Raw genomic sequence first — 27998 nt, 5'->3', positions numbered from 1 at the left:
TTTGCTGCAGAATCAGTTTGACATATCCTTCAAACGCATAATCTAGACCCGTCTGTCTCTCTGACATCGCTCTTCATTAAAGTTAGATCTTAATGAAGGAAGTCCATTAGTGACATTGTGGGCTCCATGGTAGTTGTGATAGCTTGATGGAGTAGCAGCAGGAAATGACATCTAGCGAGGGATCAATTATTTGGATTTTCACTTTAAAGGATCACTCAGGTTTGTTACAACTCAGATGGGATCTTCATACTCAACATTGTACTCATGCAGTTATTGATGAGATTAAACATAAAGCTGTTTTTTTTTGGCTAGCTGTGAACACAACACATTTACCTATAGCCTGTTGAGAACAGTCCAATACAGGTTTTAAAGAGCCACGCTACCATCAATAGTGACCACCATTTTTAATTCACTCAACCCAGATCTTTGAAAAGAGCTTTCACACTACGCTGTACACACTATTTACACTATTGCTATTTTATTTGTATTGATGTACATTATTATTATTATATTATGTAAATATCAACCCCATTAAATGACCAAATATTTTATGACAGCACATTCATCTGGTCAATTAGTCATTTCTTTATTAATTACAACATGCATAATTAAAGCAGATCATGTCCCAAGGTTTCCTCTTCATTGGATTTTTCATACCTGAGACATTACATTGCTGTGTCCTTCATCAGTCAAATAGTGTGACGTTAAATTAACGGACACTAACCAATCAGTAGTACCCAACCACTCCAGTTAACGGTCAATGACCAGTCAATCTGCTCTTCACAGATACAACCCTGATGGCCTGCATGTGATGATATGCCGACTCCAGATTTGAAACCAACAACCACCAGCACATTCGCACATTTTCCCTCTATGAATGAATTCACTTCCCATAGCTCTTCCACCAAGTTTATTACAGTCTTCTGCTGGTGAACATCCTCTGAGGCTGGCTCCCTCCGGGGAAACTGTGACTACAAGATCATATTCAAGGTCAACAGCAGACGTGGAGCACCCAAAGGAGCCATTAAGATCCACATTGGGGAGCAAGTGAGGGAATGGGCCTGGATGGATGATGGGTATGAGGTTGATGCTGTTGTGGTGGTGTGTGTGTGTGTGTGTGTGTGTGTGTGTGGGGGGGGGGGGGGGGGGGGGGGGTAGATAGAGTGCCTCTGTGCTGGCCTGATTATGCTCTCAACAGAATGAGCTCACACAACAAAGGATTTATTATCACTAGCTGGAGAGTTGCTGCAGTCTGGGAACTCCATACAGCCGTTTTCTCTGCCAGGCGCCCGAAAAATGTGGCCCAGCTCTGCTTTGGTCGGGAGGTTCAAACAACAACGAACCCTGTATGAGTCCCTCCCTCCCTCGGCCTATAAAGCCGCCAGTGTTTTGGGTGGGTGGGAGGACGGAGAGACTAATGTGGCAGAGCGCTGCCTCTCACAGGCCAGCACTTGGCTGTTTTCACCTCCATTTCCAACCTTGAGGTACAGAAACACTGTCTACCTGTGCTCAGGGGTTAAAGAAACAGATCACACCAACACTGCAGCACTGATTGTGGGGGACAACATGTAAGATAGCTACAGTGCCTTGAAAAAGTATTCATACCCCTTGAACTTTTTCACATTTTGTCACTCTACAACCACAAACTTAAATGTATTTTATTGAGATTTTATGTGATAGACCAACACAAAGTAACACATAATTGTGAAGTGGAACGAAAATGATACATGGTTTACAAAAATGTAAGCAAATAAAAATCTGAAAAGTGTGGTGCGCATTTGTATTCAGCCCCCTCTACTCTGATACCCCTAAATAAAATGCAGTCCAATCAGTTGCCTTCAGAAGTCACCTAATTAGTTAATAGAGTCCACCTGTGTGTAATTTAGTATCAGTATAAATACAACTGTTCTGTGAAGGCCTCAGTGCTTTGTTAGAGAACACTAGTCAACAAAGAGCTTCATGAAGACCAAGGAACTCACCAGACAGGTCAGGGAAAAAGTTGTGGAGAAGTTTAAAGCAGGGTTAGGTTATAAAAAAATATCCAAAGCTTTGAACATCTCAAGGAGCACTGTTCAATCCATCATCCAAAAATGGAAGAAGTATGCCACAACTGCTAACCTACCAAGACATGGCCGTCCACCTAAACTGACAGACTGAGCGAGGAGAGCACTGGTGAGAGAAGCTGCCAAGAGGCCCATGTTCACTCTCGAGGAGTTGCAGAAATCCACAGCTCAGGTGGGAGAATCTGTCCACAGGACAACTATAAGTCGTGTACTCCACAAATCTGGCCTTTATGGAAGAGTAGCAAGAAGAAAGCCATTGTTGAAAAACAGACATAAGAAGTCCCGCCACAAGCCATGTTGGGGACACAGCAAACATGTGGAAGAAGTTGCTCTGGTCAGACGAGACCAAAGTTGAACTTTTTGGCCTGAATGCAAAGCGCTATGTGTGGCGGAAAAGTAACACTGCTCATCACCCTGAACACACCATCCCTACTGTGAAACATGGTGGTGGCAGCCTCATGCTGTGGGGATGCTTTTCTTCAGCAGGGACAGGGAAGCTGGTCAGAGTTGATGGGAGGATGGATGGAGCTAAATACAGGGCTATCCTGGAAGAAAACCTGTTGGAGGCTGCAAAAGACTTGAGACTGGGAAGGAGATTCACCTTCCAGCAAGACAATGACCCTAAACATACAGCCAGAGCTACAATGGAATGGTTTAGATCAAAGAATATTCATGTGTTAGAATGGCCCGGTCAAAGTCCAGACCTAAATCCAATTGAGAATCTCTGCAAGACTTGAAAGTTTCTGTTCACAGATGCTCTCCATCCAATCTGGCTGACCTTGAGCTATTTTGCAAAGAAGAATGGGCAAAAATTTCAGTCTCTAGATGTGCAAAGCTGGTAGAGACATACCCCAAAAGACTTGCAGCTGTAATTGCAGCGAAAGGTGGCTCTACAAAGTATTGACACAGGGGGGCTGAATACAAATGCACACCACACTTTTCAGATTTTTATTTGCTTAAATTTTTGTAAACCATGTATCATTTTCGTTCCACTTCACAATTATGTGTTACTTTGTGTTGGTCTATCACATAAAATCTCAATAAAATACATTTAAGTTTGTGGTTGTAGAGTGACAAAATGTGAAAAAGTTCAAGGGGTATGAATACTTTTTCAAGGCACTGTATGTGAATTCTTTAAAATGAGACTATGTAACATTGAACATGAAATAAAATGTATTACCAACACTCAAACTTAATTCAATACACCAAGGGGTTTAGCTGCTACAGCTGATCTGACCACTAGCTTGGCAATCTTCGGCCTTAAAATTGCAATCTGTCTGCTGACCACCAGAGGGCGGCTCCTCTCTGGTTGTATAGAAGTCTAGGAGAAAATGGTCCTACTTCTCTCTTGATGTATTATCTCAGTAAACATTGTAAACATGAGTTTATGGTCTCAATCTCTAGTTTCAAGTCTTCTTCAATCCAGCATGATGTTCATTTAGTACATTATGGTCCATTTAGAGTCCACCAGACCAGAAAGCAGGGGATGCTTTAGGGGCGGGGCTACCTGCTGATTGACAGGTCGCTACCACGCTACCAATGCTAGTTAGATACTAAGATGACTTTAACTTTAGCTGTAAAGTTGAACCTTGAATCATGAAGCTAACTTTGTAAGCAGCTTCACACCAGAATCCACAGGGATCCAGACCCAGTAAGGGTCGTGTTCATCAGATCCACCTGTCCATCACAGTCCAAATATGGTCACTTCCTTCACTGGTTGCAAATAATCCAAGATGGTGACGGCTAAAATGCCAAACTTGATGGTTCATAACTGTAGACCACAAACCAACGGGCAACGTCACCATGACTACGTTCACTTGTCATACAGTCTAAGATATTATATCATAGCTACATTGTTTTGCTGATACATATTCACCTGGTTGTAGGTGAAATGTGCCTTTAAAAAAGAGATTATTGCTGCGTGTGGATGCAAATACAAATACAATAACAAATCTTAAACATCTTAAAGAAGACATCAATGACTTTTCTGGGCAGCAGAACAAGTTGAAACTTGGCATGCTTTCATAAAGTTGACATGGCAAACATCGCATTAAACGCCAACATGCCCGGCCAGCGTCAGTCTTTACAGTAAGCAGACTCCACCTGACAAGCTGAGGCTCCGCTGGTTGGGTCTACTGCTGATAAGCAAAGGACACACTGGACTTCCAGAGACGGAAACAATCCAGCAGATCCCACAGGACAAAGACAACGCTCAACTTATATTCACTGATGAAGGTCGCAGCTCATTAATTAGCTTGTTTTACTTTGTGGATTATCATAGTAAAAACACAAAACATATATGGTATCCCAGCCAAGTAACACTGCCATAAACGTCCTCCAATCCAAACTATGCTCAGGAAACATTAGTTAACATCATGTATTTATTCACTGATAGTAGTGCTCATATCATCATTCTGTACCAAACCAAAAGATATGAAAGCTTTGGAATCAGAATCTTTGGGTCAGTGTTGACCACAGAAGATGTCCCAGTAGCTTCATGATGAATGACACCTGCACACAGACACACAACCTTTTATCTGAAATGTGTGAAGCTTCTACTGTACCTGACGGAGTGGTGGGTGTGTGTTGGGTGGGCTGCTCCAGTAACACCTCCACAAACACACTGCTGCTGCTGCTCAAAGAGACGGGACGGCAGCATGAACTCCACAACACAAAGACTCAAAACTGACCGAGATCCAGAGAGGATGCTCCTTTCTTTGTTGTCTCTCTCTCTCTCTCTCTCTCTCTTCTGTCGTCTCTCACTCACTGCCTCTCCTCGACACACACACACACACACACACACACACACACACACAGACACACACTGTGCTTCCCTGTCATAACACACACTGGGCTAAAGCCATGTGGCTGCTGACACACACTGTCTGGCTGCTGCTGGTCCCCTCCCTCTCACTCTCTCTTGACTCAAATGCTCTCTCTCTCTCTCTCTCTCTCTCTCTCTCTCTCTCTCTTGGCATTACTCTCAAACACACACACACACACACACACACACTCTCTCTTTCCTGTCCGGTTAGCCTCGCCCCAACACACAGGGACACAAGGCGTTCATTCTTTGGGATAAAGAAATGCTACATTGTTCATGAAACCCTGCAGAAATGTCCGACCTTAAAAAGGACTGGTAGGTAAACACGGTGGTGAAAACGTGTGGATTACAGTGAGGCGGCAACTGGCCGTTCAGTCTCTCTGACTGGAGCCACTGTTACTCCGAGCCACATGTTCACCCTCAGCAGTCATAATACGTCACAATGTTCTGTGTGATTTCACGTCTGAGTGAAACAGAACGTGAACGTTCTCACGGTGCTTCAGTAAACGGGACATTTGAGTGGTGGTCGTTTCCAAGAGGGATTTCATTGGACCACTAAAAAGTGGGTGGGCTTAGAATGTAACGCAAAGAAAATTAGAGTCAAAAAGACCAGAAAGCAGGGGATGCTTTAGGGGCGGGGCTGTCTTGTGATTGGCAGGTCACTACCACGCTACCAATGCAGTTAGCTACTAAGATGACTTGAACACTTAGCTGTAAAGTTGATCTTGTTAACAATCCAAGATGGCAAGAGAGTCAAAAGCGTAGTCTTCAAACCAATGGGAAACATCACCATGACTACATCCACTGTTTATATACAGTCTATGGTTTCTATGGGGTTTTTTTCCACAGGTTTGCAAATTGACGTGGTTACGAGTCCAAAAAAAATATAGTGTATGATATTCACTATAATGATATTCGGGTCATTTGCAGGTCATCAAATCGGGTCGAGTATCATTTTGTCTTTATTAAAGTCCCAGTCGGCAACATTTGTTTGATCATATTCACTGAAGCCGACACTATGCTCTGATAGAACAACATAAATCATCCAGTTTTAGAAAAAAAGTGCGCCTCTACGTGCACGTAGAGCCTGTTTGTTTTGCAAAATTCATCAGCGCCCGGATCATCCTGTCCAATCAGCACGCAGGGCTGTGTTCGTCGACACACAGAGCCCCTCCCCCCTCGGGTCGTACCACTATCACAGGGGGGAGGCGGAGGGAAGTAGCAACAATCTTCCAATTCCTCGGATAAAAACCGAAACGAGGAGGTCCAAAACAACCAAGGAAAAGAAAACACCGGTGGAAAAGAAGGAAAAAAAGAAAGATGGCGACGGTGCCTGTGATAAAACCAGAGTCAACATCGGACCCGCATTTTAAAGGTGGCGTGATCTAAGGGATTTCAAAGGGCACGAAGTCGAGGGGAAGGAGCTCGGTGGTCGTTGGGGAGGAGCCTGAGAGTTGGAAACATTCAAAATCTGACGGAATGCCCTCCATCCACCGGACTTGCCGACTGGGACTAATTTTTGCTGTTCCAGACGCGTTGGGTCACTTGTGAAAGGACTCGCGCATCACTGGCCCTCTTCCATTTCGGCCCTTGTCTTGTACATTGTGAATCGACAGGAACAATAAGGCATTTGATCATTTACATCTGTGTTTACACAGAAAACTAATACATCAATCCTAGTGTTGTTGTAAAAACACATTTACAGATTCAATACAAATATATTTAGTTGTTTACTTGTGTATTATATCTTTATCTTAACCTACTTATTTATAGTTGTTTTGTCTCGTTGCACAATCCTCTTTGCTGATGTGATAAAATGATGTCTGATCATATACTGTCCTTATCATGACAGTGACCACTCTGTTGGCTCTCTGCCTGAGCGAATATACATGAAGAGAAAGAATACACATAGCCAGACTCTGATCCGCTGCAGACACCGTTGGAAAGCTGGTGGTTGCCCATTGACCAAACTGGATCTAACCAGCATCTCCTCTATAATGTCATTCAGTCCAAATCCCAGCTGAAACCACTGCATGCATCTGTGTTGCTCTTCTGTTCAGCACTGGAAAGAGTACATGCCTAACATTCCTGTTAGACTGGGTGGGATTTGTCATTCACTCATCATCTATCTGTCTGTCTGTCTGTCTGTCTGTCTGTCTGTCTGTCTATTAGGACAGACATCACAGACGTCCTTGTAAAGCACATTGTTATTGATAAGAGAAGCCTTTGACCTGTTGTTAGCTTAACAACTTTGTTGCAGTAAGTGCATGGAATCCCGGTCTGCATGCCAAAGTGTCCTTGGGCAAGATACTGAAGGCTAAGCCATCAGTGTGTGGATGTGTAGCTCCTGATGTGCAGGAGGCTCCTTGTGTGTGTGTGTGTGTGTGTGTGTGTGTGTGTGTGTGTGTGTGTGTGTGTGTGTGTGTGAATGGGTAAAAGAATGTGTAAAGAGCCTTGAGTAGATAGGAGCTAAAAGTGCTGTATAAATGCATGTCCATTCACAGTCCAAGTAGTAACTTGAGTTGAGAGATGAGGCGTACCACCAGATTGCTGTCACACCGCGGTGAGGGGTGTCTTGTCCTGGGTTGCGTGTCTCGTGAACTTCCTGTTTTATTTTGAAAAGTACCTCTCCTCTCGTTTCAGGTCACTTGCCCTTCCTCATGTGCCACCAGTCTGTCTCCCCTGATTTCCACCTGTGTTCCCTCAGCTGATGTGTCTTAATGTCTGTGGGTGCAGTCGAATAGTCTTTTTTGCTTAGGAAGGTTCCTAACTGAAGAAGTGACCCGGAAGTAAACAAGTGGCCGCCATGATAAGAGCTGTTCGAATTCTCTAAATGCAAAGGAAAGGAGCTCCAATGCTTCCTTTCAGAGCTCCTTTAGCATAGGATGCAACGGACCTTCCTATGCGATAGGAAAGGAGATTACGCCGACCCACAATTCTTTGCGAGAGCAACATTTAAAGTGCCGCACACGTCGGCCGTTCATGAAAACAAACGATATGTGCATTTACATATTTAACAATGACTTTCATGCAGACATATAGTAATTGGAATAGTGATGATAAATGTGTGGACAGTGATAATAATTTAATGAGACTTTTATTTATTTCAATCATTTTACAAATGTTTGACAAAAACGAAACTAAAACCACAAATGAAACGTAAATCAAACAACGGTCAAACAGAAAGGAGGAGCTGCTGGACCTGAAGCCGGTCAGTGAACCAGCTGTTGATAAAACCAACATGTGGAGAAGTGGACGATGCGTTTTTTGTAGTCCATTATTGTAGTTTATCCAGCGCAGACGCACGTCAATCGCCGGTGCCAATCATCAGCTGTCAATCATCAGCGGCCGCGATATAATGACGTAGCTTAGTGAAAGTCCGGTCGGATTCTCTGAGCACCGCGGTCGACTTTTCCTAAGTCCTTTTGAGTTCTCCTATCGCCTTTCCTTAACCCTGTGACGTTTTCCCCAGAGGTCAAGGAATAGGAGTTAGGAATAGGAGTTAGGACCTTATTTTTTGACTATTCGACTGCACCCTCTGTCTCCCTTTGCTCTTGTTGTTTTCATCACACACAGCTCTCATTCACAGCCTTGTTCACGCCAAGAATCAAAGTATTTCTTTTCTTTCCTTTCCAGTGTGTAACATTTTAAGTAATTTATTAGCTAAAATCAATATCTTCATTCATAAATAGGTCCTCATAAGTGTATAATTACCTCAGCCAATAATCTGATTTATCCTCATAAGCAAAGAGTTTCTTATCTGTATTTACATTGGACGGGTAAGTCCTCAGGAGGCTTCCATGTCGATCCGCCATTTTGAAGACTATAACCACAGAGGAGGGACATGAACGCCTAAACGCGATTTCATTCAGAGCCAGCGTGACTGAGGGCCTGTCCACACAAAAACGTTTTCAGTTGTGTAATGTAATGTCTCCAAAACAACAGGCGGCGCTAATCTGTATTGTGGGCCAAAAAACACGAAAACCGGAAGTAGGCGGTCCTCTCTAAACCACCTTCTTCGATTCCACTGGTTATCTGGTATGTTTACCATCGTCACTTCCGGGCTTCACTGATTCGCTAGTCAAGCTGCTAGCCTCCACCAATCAGAATGGTAAAAGAATGACCGACTCGAATGGCGGATTACACATTTGAATCGGCTGAAATGAACGCCGACGTGGGCCGATTCGAGCGACCACACCAAGGAGACTCATGTCACGGACGCCGACTCTCTCAAAGACGCCGATTTTCGGTCCGGTGTGAGCCCGCCTTAACAAACAACCGCTAGCTAACTTCCCATGAATGTAGGCATTTATTTAATTAATCCATCCCAACGTGTGAGAACGCCTCGTCAAGGTCCTCAGGGTGACGGCTGTTGGTGCTTATTGTTGGTTTTATTTATACAGGCCAAATTGTCATCTTATGGGTGTTTATTGATCGGGTGGTCAGGTGGAGATTAGCCGTAACTCTCACGTGTTGCCATAGCAATGGCAAACATCCGGTCAAGCTCCGTCTCTTCTTCTGCGTTTTTGTAGCAGAAACAGCGCCGCATAAGGGCCTGGAATATGTACTACAGCGCGTTGAGACGTTTTCAGTGGATTCGTCCGGACGCAGATTTTCTTGAAACGACGCCAAGGCAAAACGGAGAAGAAAAGTTTGTTTGGCTTCGTGTGGACGGCCCCTGAAAAGAGATCACATCAGCGAGAGACACTTCTGGACGCACAGGGTGCAGGCCGGACCGGCCCTCCCCCGGGGCAGACAGCGACTTTTACGGAGCTTTTTCACACGCCCGTGTGGACGTCTCGGACACGACCTCTCGCCTCCCGTAGTTGCAACAAAGCGATGCGCCAGAGAGCACTATTCGTTTGAATGCAAAATACAATTTGACCACTAGATGGGAGTAATTCCTACACACTGCCTCTTTAAAGTTAATTCTAAAACTATTTTAAACCTTAATCAGGCATCATGCAGGTTAACTGATGACTGAAATGTCCCGTAGCTGGATGTGAGCTGTCTCTATGTATACCTGCATGTCAGAATGGAAATGCAAACAGATATGATCAGAATTATGATCAAATCTCACTGTTGAATGTCCTAAACATGATGGAACAGTACAACATTTAAAGAGTCAAGAGATTTGTAGCGTTGAGTTGTTCTTTAGTGGAGATACTGGGTTGTTCTTTAGTGGAGATACTGGGTTGGAAGTGTCACTACAGAACTGTGATTATCTGATCAGTTTGGCTCCGCCCACAAAATATGTCATTGCCGTTTACAAACACAACCAAATCTACAGCACTGATACTGGTCAAAAACTTCACATGGTACCTTAAATCTCTTCTCTTTTATGTGAACACACACACATACATGCATACACACACACACACACACACACAGACACTTAGCATAAACAGGCGCTAGAGACAGTAAAAGCTCTCTCGCCTTTCATCTTTAATGAAAAGCATATTTGGTTTAGTTCCCCTCCTCCCCTGCACCACACCAGCACCCACGTACCCATTCAGATCCTGGCGGCTTTATAGAAACATACAGTGCAGCGCTGCAGGGCTGAGCAGAGGGAAGCGCTCATTATGAACATCAAAGGCCTAGATGGGCGCTGGCTTGATCCTTTGAGATGATTGGAGTATCTCACTCAGGGAACAAAAAGCTTGGACGTATCGGTGCGGGATGGAAATTCAATTACTGAGCGATTCAGGGGCGGTGGAGGGGGAGGAATGTAAAGATTTGTAGGAAGTGGGTCATCATTTTTTTGCCAGGATGTGTTTACAGTTGATGGGTGGTGGATCAGACTCCCACATGTTGCCCCTGAAGCACGGGGCCATCCAGGAGGAAGCTGCAGCTCACAATGTAAACCACCACACTGTCGCTGAGTGACTGAGTACCCCACAATAACTCCCATGTCAGTCTTCATATTATGCTCCATCCTTCAACGGTGAATGTTGTTCCCGTTTTTCACGATTGCCAGCAGTGGTTTATGCAGACAGAAGTCTGCTCTGAGGGATTACTGAGAGTTTGGCTTCAGGCATCCTTTCTTCATGCTGCTGTCTGAGACGGAGGGCAGGAAACAGCAGGACCCCAGCGCCATCTAGTGCTGCTCCTTGTAAACATCTTCTCCATCTTTTACTGGGCTTCTGTATACTTTTAATAAACTATATTTAGCTGTCAACACATCAAGAGCTCACCAGAGACTTTTTTATATATTGGCAGTGCATACACTCTGAGCTCATTAGTGCTCTAGCCTACACTGGTTTGTAATTATTCAGTCATACCATACGGCAGCAGTCGTTGACACCTGGTGGACTCTACTGAATGCATTCCAATTCCAGTTTGTTATGATTGTTGTTATAAAGCATCATGACATATATGAGTATGTATGAGTGCTGATCTCGATAATTATACGGCACTATGAGGAGATTCTCATGCATTATAGACATGGGTGTTGAACGTTTGACCCTTGAGACATAATTCTGGGTCCATCGTCCCGAGGCTCTGTCTGAAGACCAGCTGAGACAAGTGTCTCCCGTCTCAAAGAGTCCTTCAAATGGAGCCCACGAACGTGAAATCACAATCACGTCTTCTATGCTCTTTATAGTCAACCGCAGCTGGTTGCTAGGCAACGGGAGTGGCAAAGGTGACACAACCAGGAGATTCTCTGTAGAACCAGACGTCTCAGTTGAGAGACCGCTCGTTTGGGCCTTCGTGGTCTCCAAAGGACCTAGACCCTGAACTGGGACACAACTAATGGCTCAAGCAAACTAGAATCAAATACAGCAGAACATTTTCACTTCAAATGTTCAAATGAGTTGTTTTACAATACAACAGATTTTTTATTGACATCTAGTTTAATTATGAATGCATTAAGAAACGTGCTCGCTGCAAGGTGAAGTGGCCTTGAAAGGAAAGTAAAGAGTTGTAGTGTTGCAAAAATCTAAAGACTGCTCAACTCTAACACCCTGTCAGAGGCACGAAGCCCTTTCAGTTGTAATGACTGAAAGCATGTGTTACAGCTCGACATGACCGCCTTAACGTGAACCTGAGGCTGAACACAGAATGTAGCAGAGAAGTGTGATGGCCAGCTGTTTGAACGCTCACAGAGGAAATTCCTCATACACATACAGAATGCTTCCAATTTCCTGTCTGTCTGTCTGTCTGTCTGTCTGTCTGTCTGTCTGTGCTCTCTTCACACAGATGGCTTAGTAAGTAACTGTAACTCTATTAGTTTATAAAGTAGAGAGAAGTGTGAACTCTGGTTCTGTGGAAGCCTTTATGCTGATCCAGAATATCATAGCTCTAATGGGTCATTTCTGGAACAGACGAGCTCACTGCTGTGTATGAGGCACCAATGAGGATGGATTTCATATGTGTCCCTTCCTCTGAGCACAGAAGTGCACGTACAATGAAGACTCATGTGCTGCATGTATCTATACATTCAACCAACCGGGATATAGAACCTCTAACGTAACCAGACGGGCCTCAGAGAGACGGCTGTTCCTGGAAGTGGAAAAGAGTGCGTGTATATCCACTCATGACTGATCCGCTCTCTAACGAATGCTTTCCTCCATGGGCCAGTAGTTTTTAATCCTGCTGACAAAGTGACTAACAAACCCAACCAAAAACATTCTCACACCTCCGTGGTGGAGGGACCAGCTGGCACTACCAGGTGAGAGTGTAAATGACAGGAACGAGCCACCGTTTCATTCACTACATCCAGTTATAAACAAAACAACCTCACAATAAGTTGATGTTTGTTTTGAAATGTATGTATCCCTAATGTATGCAGGGGGGGCTTATAATAATCATATGTATCTTATTTATTTATCACTAAAAATAACGAACAAAGAAAGACGTGTTCTTATCTGTGACACAATCAAATAAATAGGTGATGACAGTATGTTTTACCGTCATTTTTCGAGTTTGAAGCACATGTTGATGATGATCGGGACAATATCATGAATCACAATTATGTTGGCAGGATAATCGTGGGGTGACATTTCCATGTCGTTCCATGCGTTCAGCTATGATTGGCTGCTACATTAAAAGTAAGCTCCGATGAGCAGGGTTCACCGCTGAAATCACACAAGTCTAAACGTTTTAAAGGGGAACGCCCCCCGAAATGAAGGATTCTTCTTATATTATTTTCATCATTTTTATGATGTTGGAAAGTTCTGTCACTATTTGGGACCATGAGCCACTCTCTCTCCATAATATATTTGGACAGGCTTAAACCATAGGAATAATAATAGTTCCCCTTTAACACTGTTTTGTAAAGTCTCCCACATTAAATGAATAAGATAACACATGAGAGCAACAATGTTGTTGTAAATGTGGAATATCTGACGTACATAAAACAACACGTTGAGTATTTTTGTTGTGTTCACAGATTTATGAATGTGTGTTGTTTAAATGATTCCCTCTAGTTTAAATGTCTGCACTTTGTAGCTTTTATTCTGAAGTCATGAACAAATAAGCTAATGTCAGATGTTCCCGTGCTGTAATTATCACCTCAGTGTCGCCTCGCAGGCAGCAGCAGCTTCCCTTTGAACTGCTACTGAAAGCACATGTGAAAGCTTCTCTCGGGAAGCAGAGCATGTGAAGACCACAGGAGATGGTGGGATCACAGTCACACTTCATAAGGATAACTTTTAGGCTCCTCCAAACTTCACTCTGATGGATGTTTTCTGTTTAGTCACAATGGTATTACTAGTAAAACACTTCACTGCCTTTGAGCCAGAAACCAGCAAGGAGCAAGCAGCCTCCAGTGTTGAGAGTTCATCCAGCTGATATTAGTCGGATCACTGTGTTTAACTGCTGGGTTGGATTCTCTCTCTAAAAACGGTCACTTATTAGTTCTGTACCCGCATGGTAGGGAGAAATATGAAAGCTGAATCGTTTTTTTACAGTACATAGGATTCCTACAGAAACGACATGGTTTATTGTATCTGATGACGGCGTGCACCTTCATCCAGACCCCACCGGGACAGTTTCCTACCTTGAATCTCACTTTCTTGAGCATCATCCTTGAATCCAGGTGAGTGGACAGTAAGGAAGACGAGACGCTGCCAAACGTTTCACTCCATTTGGTTCAAACAGCTAACAGCAACAGTGACCATGAATCCCAGCAGTGATCCTCAGAGTGAAAGCGAGTGGATGACCGTGTGCTCTGTGGTGTCTGCCTGCCGACTGTGGTTAACGTGCCAAAGACAACAGTGTCTGCCCTCCCTCTCCCTCCTCCCAGACCCTTTACAAAGCTAATCAGTCTGCTCATTCATTCGGAGCGCAGACACACCCTCTTTTTATGGCTGGAGGGTCTGCTATTAACGCCCCCCCCCTGCTCCAACAACACCCTACAGTCCTAATATGGGTGCTGGTGAGCTCTCTTGAACTCGCCCTCTCTGACCCTTTAAATCTCCCAGCATCCACCCATCTGTTGGGACGCAGCGCCTCAGCTCAACGTCTGACCTCGTCCTCGTCTCCACGGCTGTTTAAATCATTTCCCAGTTTGGGATTAATAACGTACATCTCTGTCTGTTATCCTTTCAGAATAAAAGCATCCCTCTGCACCATGGCATCCTAAACAGGGATGATCACTAAAAGTATCAAGTTACAACAAGATTTGGCCCTGAGCCTTTTATGGAAAATGTGACCAAATGTGACTAAAGAAAGAAGAGAGGGACTGTGCTTGTTTGACCTTTGACCCGTACTGCCACTACCAATCCCGACGTCCACAGTCACAGACTCACAGTCTTTGACATTTTGAGACCTTATGAACACTTTCTATAAGTCCACATTTCTGCAGACTTTGCTTGAGGGAATTACCCACAATTCATAGCGTTGTGATGTTAAACACCAGGGGAAGCCTGCAGTTATAATAATAAAAAAAAGGCTAACAAAGAGGATAACACATGAGTGTTCAGACTGGTACAATACATTTACACAGACACATTATCATTAAGGATTTCATATGGAACATAAGACACATGAAATCAGAGGAATGGGCTTTATTACATACCTGTTTATTCATCAACCAGTTATTACATTACATATATTATTATACAGCCTCTCAAACTCAACCATTTACCAGGAGACGTCAATTAAGTCCCTGAAGGTTTCGGGTTTGAGGTCTTATGTGGGACATAAACCACAAACACGTACTAAGAGCCGAAAGCGTATGATGGCATCTTAGTGAAGCTTCTTCAGGCAAAATCTGCTAGTTCAGAAAGTTGCTGTGAATACAAGTTGTGTGTGAATATGTTTAAGTGGCTGATGCTCTTCTACTTCATTGAACCCAGCCACACACAGACATGAATAAAGCTAGTTCATGTGCAGTGACAACTCAGATTTCTTTCATTGTTTGTGCAAAATGCTGTTCGTTAGACTACAAACATTCTGCCTCTGATTACCTGACTTTGAGGTACAGTCTTTATTCCTGCCATTAAAACATTTCATTCCAGCACCATGAATTGTTCCAGTGTGTCTATAAGGTGCGTATAATGCTAAAGTATTACCAGGAACCAGGCAGCAGACTCCAGTTCTAAAAAGTGAAGCTGAATGCTGAAGAGCCTTAAACTGTCATTCTCTCTGCTGGCCACCGGGGGGCGACTCCTCTCTGATTGTATAGAAGTCTATGAGAAAATGGTCCTACTTCTCTCTTGATGTATTATCTTAGTAAACATTGTAAACATGAGTTTATGGCCTCGATCTCTAGTTTCAAGTCTTCTTCAATCCAGCATGAAGTTCATTAAGTACATTATGGTCCATTTAGAGTCCACCAGACCAGAAAGCAGGGGATGCTTTAGGGGCGGGGCTACCTGCTGATTGACAGGTCACTATCACGGCATAGCTACTTAGCTTCCAAGAGGACTTTAACACTTAGCTGAAAAGTTGACCTTAAAATATGAAGCTAACTCTGTTAGCAGCTTCACACCAGAATCCAGATGGATCCAGATCCAGTAAGGGTGCTGCCGCTCATGTTCATCAGATCCACCCGTCGCTGACGTCACCATGACTACATCCACTTCCTACATACAGTCAATGCTAAATACTTAAGTTACCAGTCTAGTTTCCATCTAGAACCATCAGCAGGTCAACATTTTAATTAGTCCACTACTTTGGTTTATGACTCCATAAAGTGCTACAGGGATGACATCATTGTAGGCCAACAGGTCAAAAAGCACTTATGATACTGAACAAGATAATCTTCCCAAATGAATGCCACTGAATGCCATTTTTAAAGCATGAATGCAATCGGCAGAATTAAAAAGCCAACATTACAGTACAAACCAGTCACATGAAATCAAGTCTTTGGCCTACGCTACTGGTGACATGGGTTGCAAGGATGATGTCAGAGGGTCACAAACCCAAACGGTTGGGAACCAATGTTGCTGAAAAAAGCTCATGAGTCACACGTAGAAACAACCTCCATGTTTCATCTGCCTCCTGTGACCCTCAGCTAATGTGAATGGAATGAGTCATTCTGAGTTTAAAGGTGGCCGTGTTTAGTCCTCACATAAATGCCTCCAATTTAAATAGAGTTCATGCAAGCCAGTACATTTTGTACAGTTAAATAAATCAGGAGTAACCAGCTGGCTCATTTAGCACTGGAGCTGTAGGTGAAAATCTATTTAATTATAATCAATCCAAAGCTAAATGCTATTGAAACAAACATTCTGCCTGAAGCAACAGAAGAACAATGTCATTGTTAAGATATCTTCACTACTAAATAGTCTAAATAACTACATGGTGCCACATTCATAAAGACAGAGACAGAGAATACATTATTTAGGATTTCCAACTGTGTAAATTCCTGGTGCTAATTAAATACATTACCAACACAAAAACCAAGTCAGACTTTCATTTTCAATAATACATTTTATTCAATTAAAGATTCTTTTTTTCCTAATTGTACACTGGAATGTTAAGATTCCCCTTCAGTAATTTAGTTAAAAATGCTGAATCTAGTCATTTTCAACCCCACATCCACTGCTGAATTGAAATTTGGGGAGTACAAATGAAAAGAAGAAAAAAACAAGAACATGAAAGACAAATGATATAATCTTGAAAAAGGTTTATGTTGTACGAGCGTGTAAGTAAAGGATGACGTGGATGAACGGGGGGGGGGGGGTCGCCTCGGGGTCAACACGTCCTCTCTGATGGAAAACGTTAGATTAGAGGGTTGGATGTTGTTTCTGGACCACAGTCAAAGTGCTTCTTAATCTGTGATAATGAGGGCCACGGACTTCAATGGACCAGAGAGAAACACGGCCTCTTTTTTTGACAATGTGAGGAGTGGTTGCAATGGTGTTAAAAATAAAAATAAAAAGAATTAGAAAACTCAACAGATGCAACGATCAAAGGTATTTACTGCGAAGCTGCTTTGCCTGCAGCTGAGATTCCTCACACAGTTCTGCTCTTCACTGTCAAATTTCAACAACCAGATTAGTGGTTAACAATGAAAAATTATACAGTAAAAATAAAAAGAAACAGCACAAATTTGCTGATGATAACGGTTGACAGTAAAGACAACATACTGAGCACAGAGGCAGTGTCACCTCTACCAAAACCAAGAACTCCTCACGAGAAAGAAAAGGAATCTGAAGTGAAAATCAAGAGAGCCAATCACAATAGTTCAAAGATTACAGAGCGGCAGGCTTATAATGATTGAGACACGTACAACTCTGCAGTTATTATGGAGAGGAAAATCGGAAAAGAAAGAACGCAAGAACCCCGTTATCCATCGTAAAAAGTGGAGGATGCTAAACTAGAAGCTCATTCTAGTGGAGACCTCGGTCTGCCCGTTTACCGACGAGGACACGGCCGCCGGCCTCTCCTGCCCCCCACCGTCATCCTCTACTTAGTCTGAAGTCCTCTTTACAGCTCTGGTTGGCGTACACAACAGCATCAGTGTAGTTTTTGTTGGTATTTCCTGTTCAATTAACTCTATATATAGATGATGCTCTCTCATACAAACATATAAATACACCACTGCTGCTCTGCTCCACCACAGGAAGAGGCTTCGCCAGGAGGCTGACGTAGTCCTGTCGATGTAGTCTCTAGTCTACAGGGTGGGCAGGCAACACATCTTCAATCTTTCTCTGTAGCATAGATTTGGACTTTTTTTGTTGGTGAATTTTTTTATACATTTTGTTGTTTTCTTTGAATATTTCTTTTCTTTTTTTACAGGATTTCATATTTGTCGACAACAAAGGAGGTTTCTGAAGAGAATCTAACAGAGGCGTCGCCATCTACGTGAGTCGCTTTGGTAACCTAGGAAACAAGAAAGGAAGGAAATTAGCAGAGTGTTTATCATTCAACCTGAATGCCTTCACTGTATAGTTATATATCCATGACATTTCTTTAGCAAAACAGTTTATGAAACTGACATTTCAAAAAATCTGACAAAATTTAAGGCAATATGATGATTTTGTTAACCCATAGAACCCATTTAGATTGTTTTCCCATATCAGTATGTTCAGATGTAAACCTCGTTTGTAAAATACTAATCGTGTTGGCGTCACCTGCAGCGACGGGTTTAAGGAGAGTTGACCAACGACGATCCTGTGTCAAAGCAAAAGTGTTGGACTGTCGGAGATTCCACACACACACAGTCCACATATTGAATACTTTTAAATGTGTGCTGTCATGGTAACACAGAGTTGATTAACCGGTGGGAACATTTGCTCACTGATGCATCCCGAGTCTTCAGAAGTCTGTTTTCGGACCAACAGTCCCGAACGATTTGCGTTTACGATATAAAAGAAAACGTTTTGCTTGAAATTGACTCAAGAATTGAATGATCATCAAAACAGTTATTCCGTTTAATAATTGCAATCTGCCGATGCAAATAATCGCCCTGTGGACTAATTGTTGTTATACTGGACTAACTACATCACGAAGACAGCCGGGACATGAACAGCCGCAATGCGTCACCTTGTGTTCATTTTTAATTGCCAGCTGTGACCAATTTAGAGCCAAAGTGACTCATGTTCACAAATAGGATGTCATGTCTCAAATGTAGTGTGATCTAAGTCCAGTGGCTCCAGTAGCGAAGGAGTCCAGCCACACACAGAAACCATGACGGTAGCGCTGCTTCAGGAACCCACCTGGATGTCGCAGTAGTTGCGCTTGGACACAAAGGACACATTGATAGGGAAGAAGTCATTGGGCTGCCCGGCGATGCTGAACTCCAGGCTGCCAGTCTTGTTGTTGGCATCGATGACGGGTAGGCACCACTCCAGGATGTTTCGCCTGCTGTCATGTTTGTACTCTCCATCCAGATCACCAATCACAGGAGCTCCCACACCAGAGCTGCAGGGGGAAACAGAAGGCTGTCACCGCTGAGCCCAGCTGGACCAATGAACAAGATGAACAGAGTTGCTGATCATCGAGTTGAGTCGTGGGACATGACCCCGTCTAGAAGTTACCGGCCACTCCGACTGCCACGCCCCCTTTCACCAGTTGGCATGAACACAAACACACACCTTCACACTTCCAGGGCAAATTTCAGCCTCCAGGGATGAAAACTCAGCCCACAAAAGTTTGGGATATTTGTTGTGGACCAACAGAGGGAGCTATTTCCCTCTTTATCCTGTTATACATCCTATTATAGATGCTGCTATTTATCCAGGGAAGTGTGTTGTGTAATCAAGGAGATGTCATTTCAGTCACTCCCTGTTCATTTGACAAAGTTACACACAGCTTCCCATTGCAAGCTCAGACTGCCATGAAGATATGCTGATGCTGTGGAGGAGTGGCTTCGAGTGAAAACTACAATATTAACCCGATTTCTAAGTCCAACAAATAGTCCCTTAATGACATTTCAGAAACCTTTACAAAACGAAGCAGATGCTAGAAAAACATTTTGCACCGTTATATATTTGATAGGTCTGAGGACAGTATGCATCAACCACCACCTACCACTCATTCAGAGCCGATACATAGTTTAGTACAGCTATTCTCAACCACTGGACCCCGGAGCGCCATCCAGTGGGGCTGCGGACATACTGCCAAATGGTTACATTAAATAATAACAGAAATTGAGGTAATTGACAAAGCTGGTTCTTTTTATAGCTAAAAGAAAGAGTATTTCCAACAAAGCATCATTTCAATGACCGTTTACACTTGAAAACACCGATCTCGACACGTCATCAGGGAGAGAAAAGCAGGTTTGGCCACTTTTAGCTAGCTAATGTTCCTTCAGAGGCAGCGGCACACCCTGCACCAGCCAAAGCTCAACAACGTAGAAGAAATACGAATACATTAAATCTGGACTCGTAATGGCTGAGGGGGTGGGTATCGCTCGTTCCATGACAGTTGCAGAACACATATTTAAAGCCCAGGTTATCAATGGAGTGGGCCATGAGTTCCCACACTGGAGAATGTATGTATGTAGATGTACTCACGGGACGGGGATGCTGATGACCACGTCGTTGAGCTCGAGGCTCTCCTCCTGCAGTTCATATTCAATGTTAACATCACAGCCACTACCACTCTCTGAAGGCCAGCAGTTTACTGTGGAACAAACAAGACACTTAAAACTTCACATCATCAGTCACATCAGTGTCTTCGCTGTACGAGGACTGTAGATCACAAGGCTGAAGTAAAGAGAGAAGAGATGCACTTACTGGTTAGAGGTATGAGGGACTCGTCTGTGGTCTGTAGTCTCCACTTCAGCACACCAACATCGTTGTTCAGAGGGAAGGACTTCTCTGGGTTCTTCAGGCCAATCACCGACTCAGCTGTGAACAGCTTCTTGTCCACATTGGGATGTGTCTGAGACGAGAAGGCACAAACACATTTATCAAGACAACCGTTATTATTCACTTGTTAAACTAAATAAAGTCACGTGTGAATTACAGTTTGGGTCATTTCAAATTCTGGAAATGGAAGAGCAACAGATTTCTTGCATGTGTGGAAAGCCTGAAAGGTGATATCCCACATTGTTGCATCATCTAACAAAAAACATTTACATTAAATAAACGTATCTACAGAAAATGGTTATAATGTGTGGTGGCCCTACTTGCAGCTGCAGTCCTTTGTTGTCATTATTGTTGATAATGAGGCGGATGCGTCCGTTCTTGTCGTCTGTGACTCGGAGCGTAACCATGCCCAGCACCTCCATGTTCTGTAGGCCGCCATCACGACCACAAGTCAGCGAGATCTTCTCCTCCACGCGCAGATGTACACTGGAGGAACACATCCAAACAGGCTTCACAGTCAAATCAGGTCGTACTGAACAAACAAACATCCAAGCGTGTAGTATGACAACAATGTTAACATGTGAAGTAAAGATATTCCCACACTAAAGATACTCTGACGTCTGACCTGTTTAAATGTAAAGGTAGCCTGAAGACAGCCTTTGTGCCGTCACAGACAGACGTTACTCGACTCAAAGCAAAAGGAAATGATTGGGTTTCGGGAGGTGAACAGCGGATTCCTGTGGGACTTTATAATGTTTTGATAACAATAATCAAAACATTATAAAGCATTTTTAATTGACTTATACGCTCATCTATCATTGTGTGTTGTTGTTGCATACATTTAATTTATTATTTTCACATTACTTAAAGCGAATCATCCACACTTACAGTGACTTTGATGATTTATTTACCTGGGGAATTTCATTATTTCACTAAAAGTAATAATAAAATAGCCGCTTACAATAATCACATTATAAAGTATTGTAATAATAATTATAATGCATTAGAGAATGTATTACTACTTTGAGGATTGTAATACACCATGATCCTTGCAAAGAATGCAAACATTTGTATTGCATCAAAGATAAAACATCTTTTTTAGAAGCAATCAAATAATCTTAAATAAGATGATCATAAATCATAACGTCTCCCTGCATAAATAGGGATCAATACATTTATTTAAATGCATTTTTAAATTGTATTATTTATTTTGAAGTCAGCCTCTACAATGATAGCAAGCCAAACAGCTTTTTCCTAGTCTCGATATTTATGTGAGCGCCACTAACTCGATAAATTACGACAGGTGCATCCTGTTATTAGTTCAGTAATATTTTAATAATCAGCATTGAGGCTGCATCCACGCAACAGACTATGCTACGTCACCTACATTCAGACAAATTCTTCAGTATGTATGACCCCAGGTTCCATCACTGATAATGTGTCTAGGTGCATCAATAGATGTATATTTAACTGCAATTTCTAACAAAGTCTGCAAAAACCACAGCATGATACTTTTGAGCTCCTATGAGTCTAATAAAAATAAAAACTCCAGAGGAATAAACAATATCTCTATTTGACGATGTAGGCTGATGTGTCTGTACCTCTCCACGTTGACTGGTGGTGGGAGGGCTTTGGACACGTCTGAGCCCCTCTTCCCTGTGCTGGCCATGATGGTTTCACCCTCCGACTTGAGCTTGTCAACAAAGTTGTCCACCTCTTTCCCTTTGGCACCCAGTTTCAGAGCCTTACTGGGTCCACTTGGTCTGGAAAGAAACAAAAAGACATCATCTCTGAACAGAGCATCAACACTCCAACAGAATAACAATGGCTGGACACGGCGTGCACCACAGCACAGCCCAACAGCAGAAAGAGATTCAAGTTCAAATGCCAAAGGGATTCACACGCGTACTTCTCAGAGCACACAGTGGTTGTAATGTTTATAGTGTATTTGGTTTGTTTGGTGTTTTCTTCTCTTCTCTTTATTTTATTATTATTATTATTTAGTTGGGACCCCCTCGAAAACAAGATGATAGATCTCAAGGGGTTTATCCTAAATAACTTGTTGGAGTCGTACCTGACTGGTGCTGGTGTGATCTTGGGCTTCTCAGGCTCCACGATGGTGTCTGTGATGATGGACCCGGAGGAGACACTGGTCATGCCGGCACTGCCAAAGCCGCCAAACGCTGGCACCTTCTTTCCAGAGCGCTCAGCGTCCCTCCTAGCCTGCTGCAGCTCCTTGGCCTTCCTCCTCATCTCTGCCTTGGCCTCTCTTTCCTGGGTCTGGGGATTAACACGGCAACATTTAGAGATAACTCAGAGAAATACAGCTTTTGCACTGGTGTTTCGTGTCACAGAGCATCCTTTTGGGTGGGATCTCACCTCTCTGACAGCACGGAACACCTTCTCCTCGTGGGAGTCCATCTCTGTGAAGGTGCGGATCTGAGCCAGGTTGACGTTCTCTCTGTAGCCGAGTGCCACAATCTCATCGAAGGCAAAGATCAGGTCAAAACAGTGCTCCGATATTTCACCCTCCTCCAGCACACGACAGTATTCTGGGATCTGAAATGGTAGGAAGAGAAATTAACATCAGATAACTGATTGAGCATTAACAAGCATTCTTTGGGCACAACGCCATGAGAGTCGAGACGAGATGCTTCACCGCATCCCTTCCTGTATTATAACACTGTGAGGTTGGATTTTTGCTGAACTTTGGTGACTTAACGGCACCCTTCACCCGTTTCTGACAAGTCGTTTAAAATGTGCAGTCAATGAAAGACTCTCTGTGTGCTGATCATCACTTATTTTAATCCATCTTTTAATCATATAACATTTTATATATATATATATATATATATATATATATATATATATATATATATAGTTTGAAAAATCCAATGGGGTGTCAGATTACTTGAACAGCAAAAATGTATACCAGAAAATAAAAGGCAACAAATCAGTGCAGCATGGTTTTGTTTCATGGTTGAAATAAATTCTGTTTGGACACAGATTTACTTTTTAAGTTAAATGACTAAATTCTTTACAGGACGTGGTCATAGGATTGTCTCTGATACCACATCGAGATAAAGCAATTAGTTTGCATTCCTCATCCAATACTCTGCTTACTTCCCAAAAAAAGACTCTCCTAATTCACAAATTGCATTCAGTGATGAAATACAATTGTGAGACCTAGAGCTGTGCGATATTACGATATATATCGTAGTACGATATAAAAATGTCTACCGTAGGATATAACCCTCTGTCGTTTATATCGTAATTTTAACGTGTAGGCTACTTGTTTAGCACTGTTGCTACACGCATTTCCACTGCATGCGTCTCCGCTGCGTTGCGTCTCCGCCACACCAGCGGAGCAGATACGTTTCACTTTAGTCTATGGGTCAATCCCCACCAGGTCCGCTGCGCTGCGTGTCCGCTGCGTCTCAGCTCCGGCAGTCCGCAGCTCTCCGCAACAAATACGGACTTCTATTTCTGGCGGATGCCGGACCACGGCGCAGCAATTCAGCACAGGGCAAATATAGCGAAACAGGAAGTTCGGTACATACTCAACAATAAAACTTTTCAAAATAAAACACTTGTGTTAATAAAACCACTTGACTGCGAGGCCTACTGGCTGTCCTAACCTGAACAAGATATTTATTTTTTTATATTTACATAAAAGCTTGTAATAGTTTTCGTTGCAAAAAGTCACGAATAAAAGGAAAGAAGAAAGAGCCATTAATTTGCCTTTCATTCACATGGTTATCAAAAATAGTGCTGAGATGTGATTGATTTATTTATATATATATATATATATATATATATATATATATATATATATATATATATATATATATATATATAAATAATTCTAAGAAAAAATACTATATCGGGATACATATCGTTATCGGGATATAAAATGTTGTCCATATCGCACAGCACTAGTGAGACCCAGTGTTGACCATGGATTTGCCTAAAACTTGTACGTACATATTTTGTTTTATATGTGCCTGTCAATTACTATATGACAACTACACTTAATTAAAGTCAGTTACAATATAAGATTCCTGCTAATGGTAGTTGTTGTTGTTGTTAATAATAATATTAATAATGCAAAGGCTGACTATAATCCATTCTGTTTGTTTAAATCTTCAGATATTGATACAGTGAGATATCCACTACTCCAACATAGACGTGCCATTAATACACACCGACATGATGGAGACTGCTGCATGTTAGACTTTGTGAAAAGGATACATCCATTACATTTACATCAATTCATGTCGAAGGCACTGGTGAGCTACAGCTACAGAGGGGAATCCACTCGGTTTCTTACCACACGGGAGAAGAGTCGGAGTGTCTCCAAGTCCTCCAGGATGTTGCTGTTCTTGGTGGTGATGAGGACCATGTAGAGCTTCTCCAATGGCTGGTACACATAGCGGACACTGTCTGTTTCCACAAAGGTGTGCTGCTTACCAGTGTTCATCAGTTTAGGGAATGCAGCCAGAAGACCCTCAATACGTGTCCGGGTCATTTCCACAAACTGCCGCGATACAATGGCCTTGCCGGCCTTGGTGCACACCGCCGCTGCCAACAGCACCTGAGGGTGAAGAGAAAACTTTACTATTTGACTTCAGTATTACAGCACATTGCAAATGGATAACATGTTTGAGAATGCAAATGTTACCAAATGGCAAAAGCAAGTTATGGGCCTAAAGGAACATAATGGACAAAATTGTCAGTCCCCCTTTTACTACAGAATAACCAGAAATGCCACAAACGTTTGCACCTTTTTGGGGAGCACAAGTACTGCCAAGTTTAGCATTAGCAAATTTAACATTGTGTGGCAGAATTAGCATGCACAAACCCGCTCAGCTTGCAGTACAAACCGATAACGCATTGCTCAATACGACCTACGAGGTTGAGTATTTGGTAGAAGACATCTCTACATCAGTGTTTTCTGGGTAACTAGCTATATAACCTGATAACTGCTTCCGAATTTGACAATGGTGAGAAGTGATTCAGAAGATTGTATTAACTCGTGTTTACGATGTGTGTATGTGTGGCGAGAAACCAAATTCATTTGAATCTGCCAAAGTTTGAATGGTGCTTGGTGAGGCGCTCTCATCACAAGGAAGCACTGGTGTGTACACGTAGGATACGTTTCCAGGACAATAAACATTTTGAGTTTTATATATATATATATATATATATATATATATATATATATATATATATATATATATATATATATACACACACCACACACATATATATATGTATGTTTATCTTATAAGTAAAACGAATGAGGGACTCAATTCCACGTTGACAACTGCTGAGGGTAAAAATGAAAGACAAGCACCAAATAGATTTTGACAGTCCTTAATACACGTTGTAGCAGCCAGATAACCATTGTGATAATACAAATATTTGGGTAAGGTTTATGAAGGAGCGATATCAAGGGCTGGCTTGCTGAGGACAATATGACAGCAGGTAACGTTAGCTCGTATTCGGCTAGTGACAGGCGCTAACCCTAGCGCTAGCTTGTCAAGCTAGTTAACGTCAGCAATGTCTGCACACTCAGTGCCGCTTACTCCCATGAAATACGACATGTCTGTATAATCTAACGACAATTCGATTGCTCGATGTTAACGACACAACATAAGGTTGGCGCTGTCAGCTCAGTGAGAAACTTTAGTTCCCCTGTTATTCGTTTGGAGAAGCGAGCTAAATGATAGCTAGCTTTAGCTAGCTGCAAGGTTAGCCAGTGTTATGATAATTGCTAGGCCCGATAAAAGCCTGGAAAATATCTTGATTTTCGACTGTCACTCACCATTTTGGTCTCTCTCTATAGTACGACGATCTTACGTCTCTCGCGTTTCTTGGTTTGGTGATTTCTAGTCACCCTGGAATAGCAAGGTGCGAGTATACAGCTGCCTTCAAGTTGTGTGGCTGTTAGCTAGCTAGCGTCAATATGGCAGCAGCACAGAGCCACGTCTCCACCGGAAGAGCAGCGATAGGACTGCCCACGTGACGCAATGACGTGGGCCCCAGAACGTTGGCCTTGGTGCATAAATAAATTACTCGCAGTACTTCCCGGGCATTTCTTCCTCTTTATATATATATATATATATATGTGCATTTTTTAAAAGTCTGTCACAATTATGGGATTAATAATAATAATCATAAATAATAATAAAAGATTGTATTTGTAGTGCAATTTTTATTCAGATAATCTCAGAGTGCTTAATTGTGGGCTTCAATAGGGACAATATATAATTTTACCTCGAAAAAACACATATCATATATATCATATTTAATGATTGTCAGAATTATTCTGGCAGGATAATCGTGACCTGACATTTCCATATCGTCTCATGTCTAAGTTGCACTATCACAAGTTTTCTATAGGCGTACGTCTAGAGTTCAAAGTGTTTTAATTCTGTGTTACACATCTCATGGCACTACATAGAGTCAGGCATACTAGAGAATATCATGGAATTAAGATATTTTTGGACAAATTTACCTGCAAAATTAAGTAAGGTAAATGTAAAAGTAAGGATATGAATTCACCCCCATTGTGACTACCTTATTTTTATTTTATGGATAGAACGATGTACATACGTACAAAAAAGAGTAAACACATTGGTTTAAAACGTGTTTAGCCTAAATAAAATAGTAATAGCCTATAATATTTATCTTGTTGAGTGTCTATCATAGTCCTTTAGATTTTAATAGCAATTTCAGACAGTTTGCAGTGATGGGACACAACAAGCTGTCATTTCTTTGATTATTTTAAACATGTCAACTAGTTTCACATAGTTTTTGGTAACCTTTGAGTATTTCATTGGTATTTATGAATTTTAAAGATCAGTATCCACAGAATTGTTGCAGTAACTTCCTCTGGCCACCAGAGTACATGAACGGTATAACCAGCTCTATTTATTTTGTGTGAAGACTGAAGAGTAGGAATTTACCTATTATTTTCCAATGCAACTACAGACATGCGGGGCAGCAGCATCGCCAAAGATTGTTTTAAACTTTCCATGTCATATTTTCTCAGGGAAGCAGTAGATAGAGGCTGCACTAGTGTTTATTGGGCCACATTATCGGGTAGCATTTGGGGAAACTCCGCTATCCTCGAATGGCTTCAATGGATTCAGAATCAGAAAGGAGTTTATTGCCATATATGCTTTCACATACGGGATTTGCCTCGTGTTCAGTGCGCACAATAATTAAAAAGAATAAACAATAAAGCAAAGACAGCAGCAGGTGAGATGGTGAGTCTTCAGTAAACTGTTGCACTTTCTCTCGAATGGAAATATAAGGACGTCACAGCAACAGAACATGACAGCTCCTCACATACTAAAGCCGGACGAGGCTCCTTGCGTTGCCCGGGTACGGGTCTAC

At 42.4% G+C, this 27998-nt stretch overlaps 2 protein-coding genes across 2 annotated transcripts in view; both read right to left on the bottom strand.

The window, feature by feature from the left end:
* Nucleotides 1–14028, bottom strand: part of phldb1b (pleckstrin homology-like domain, family B, member 1b) — a 136079-nt gene extending 122051 nt beyond the window's left edge. Inside the window, exon 1 of the mRNA XM_084019912.1 lies at nt 13889–14028. Within this exon, the coding sequence (XP_083876038.1) occupies nt 13889–13915 (27 nt within the window). The 5' untranslated portion in view covers nt 13916–14028. The remainder of the gene's footprint in view (nt 1–13888) is intronic.
* Nucleotides 14029–17241: 3213 nt separating this feature from the next.
* LOC311019901 (coatomer subunit delta) lies at nt 17242–26579 on the bottom strand. The gene is made up of 10 exons (XM_084019553.1): nt 26422–26579; nt 24925–25188; nt 22974–23153; nt 22669–22874; nt 22196–22357; nt 20915–21080; nt 20520–20667; nt 20298–20406; nt 18999–19203; nt 17242–18162 (listed from the first exon to the last, which is right to left on the bottom strand). The coding sequence occupies exons 1-10, from the start codon at nt 26422–26424 to the stop codon at nt 18073–18075; spliced, it is 1533 nt and encodes a 510-aa protein (XP_083875679.1). The 5' UTR covers nt 26425–26579; the 3' UTR covers nt 17242–18072.
* Nucleotides 26580–27998: the final 1419 nt, after the last annotated feature.

This window comes from Eutrigla gurnardus (genome assembly GCF_963514095.1).
Source record: "Eutrigla gurnardus genome assembly, chromosome: 10".
Classification (NCBI taxonomy): Eukaryota; Metazoa; Chordata; class Actinopteri; order Perciformes; family Triglidae; genus Eutrigla; species Eutrigla gurnardus.
Note: the sequence above shows the minus strand (reverse complement) of the source record. Positions and strands in the feature narration are given on the sequence as shown.

Coding starts and splice junctions, on each gene's coding strand:
- LOC311019901 (XM_084019553.1), bottom strand. Junction 22,358..22,668: donor ATCACACCAGCACCAGTCAG/GTACGACTCCAA, acceptor GTTTCTTTCCAG/ACCAAGTGGACCCAGTAAGG. Junction 20,668..20,914: donor ACAAAGGACTGCAGCTGCAA/GTAGGGCCACCA, acceptor TTCTCGTCTCAG/ACACATCCCAATGTGGACAA.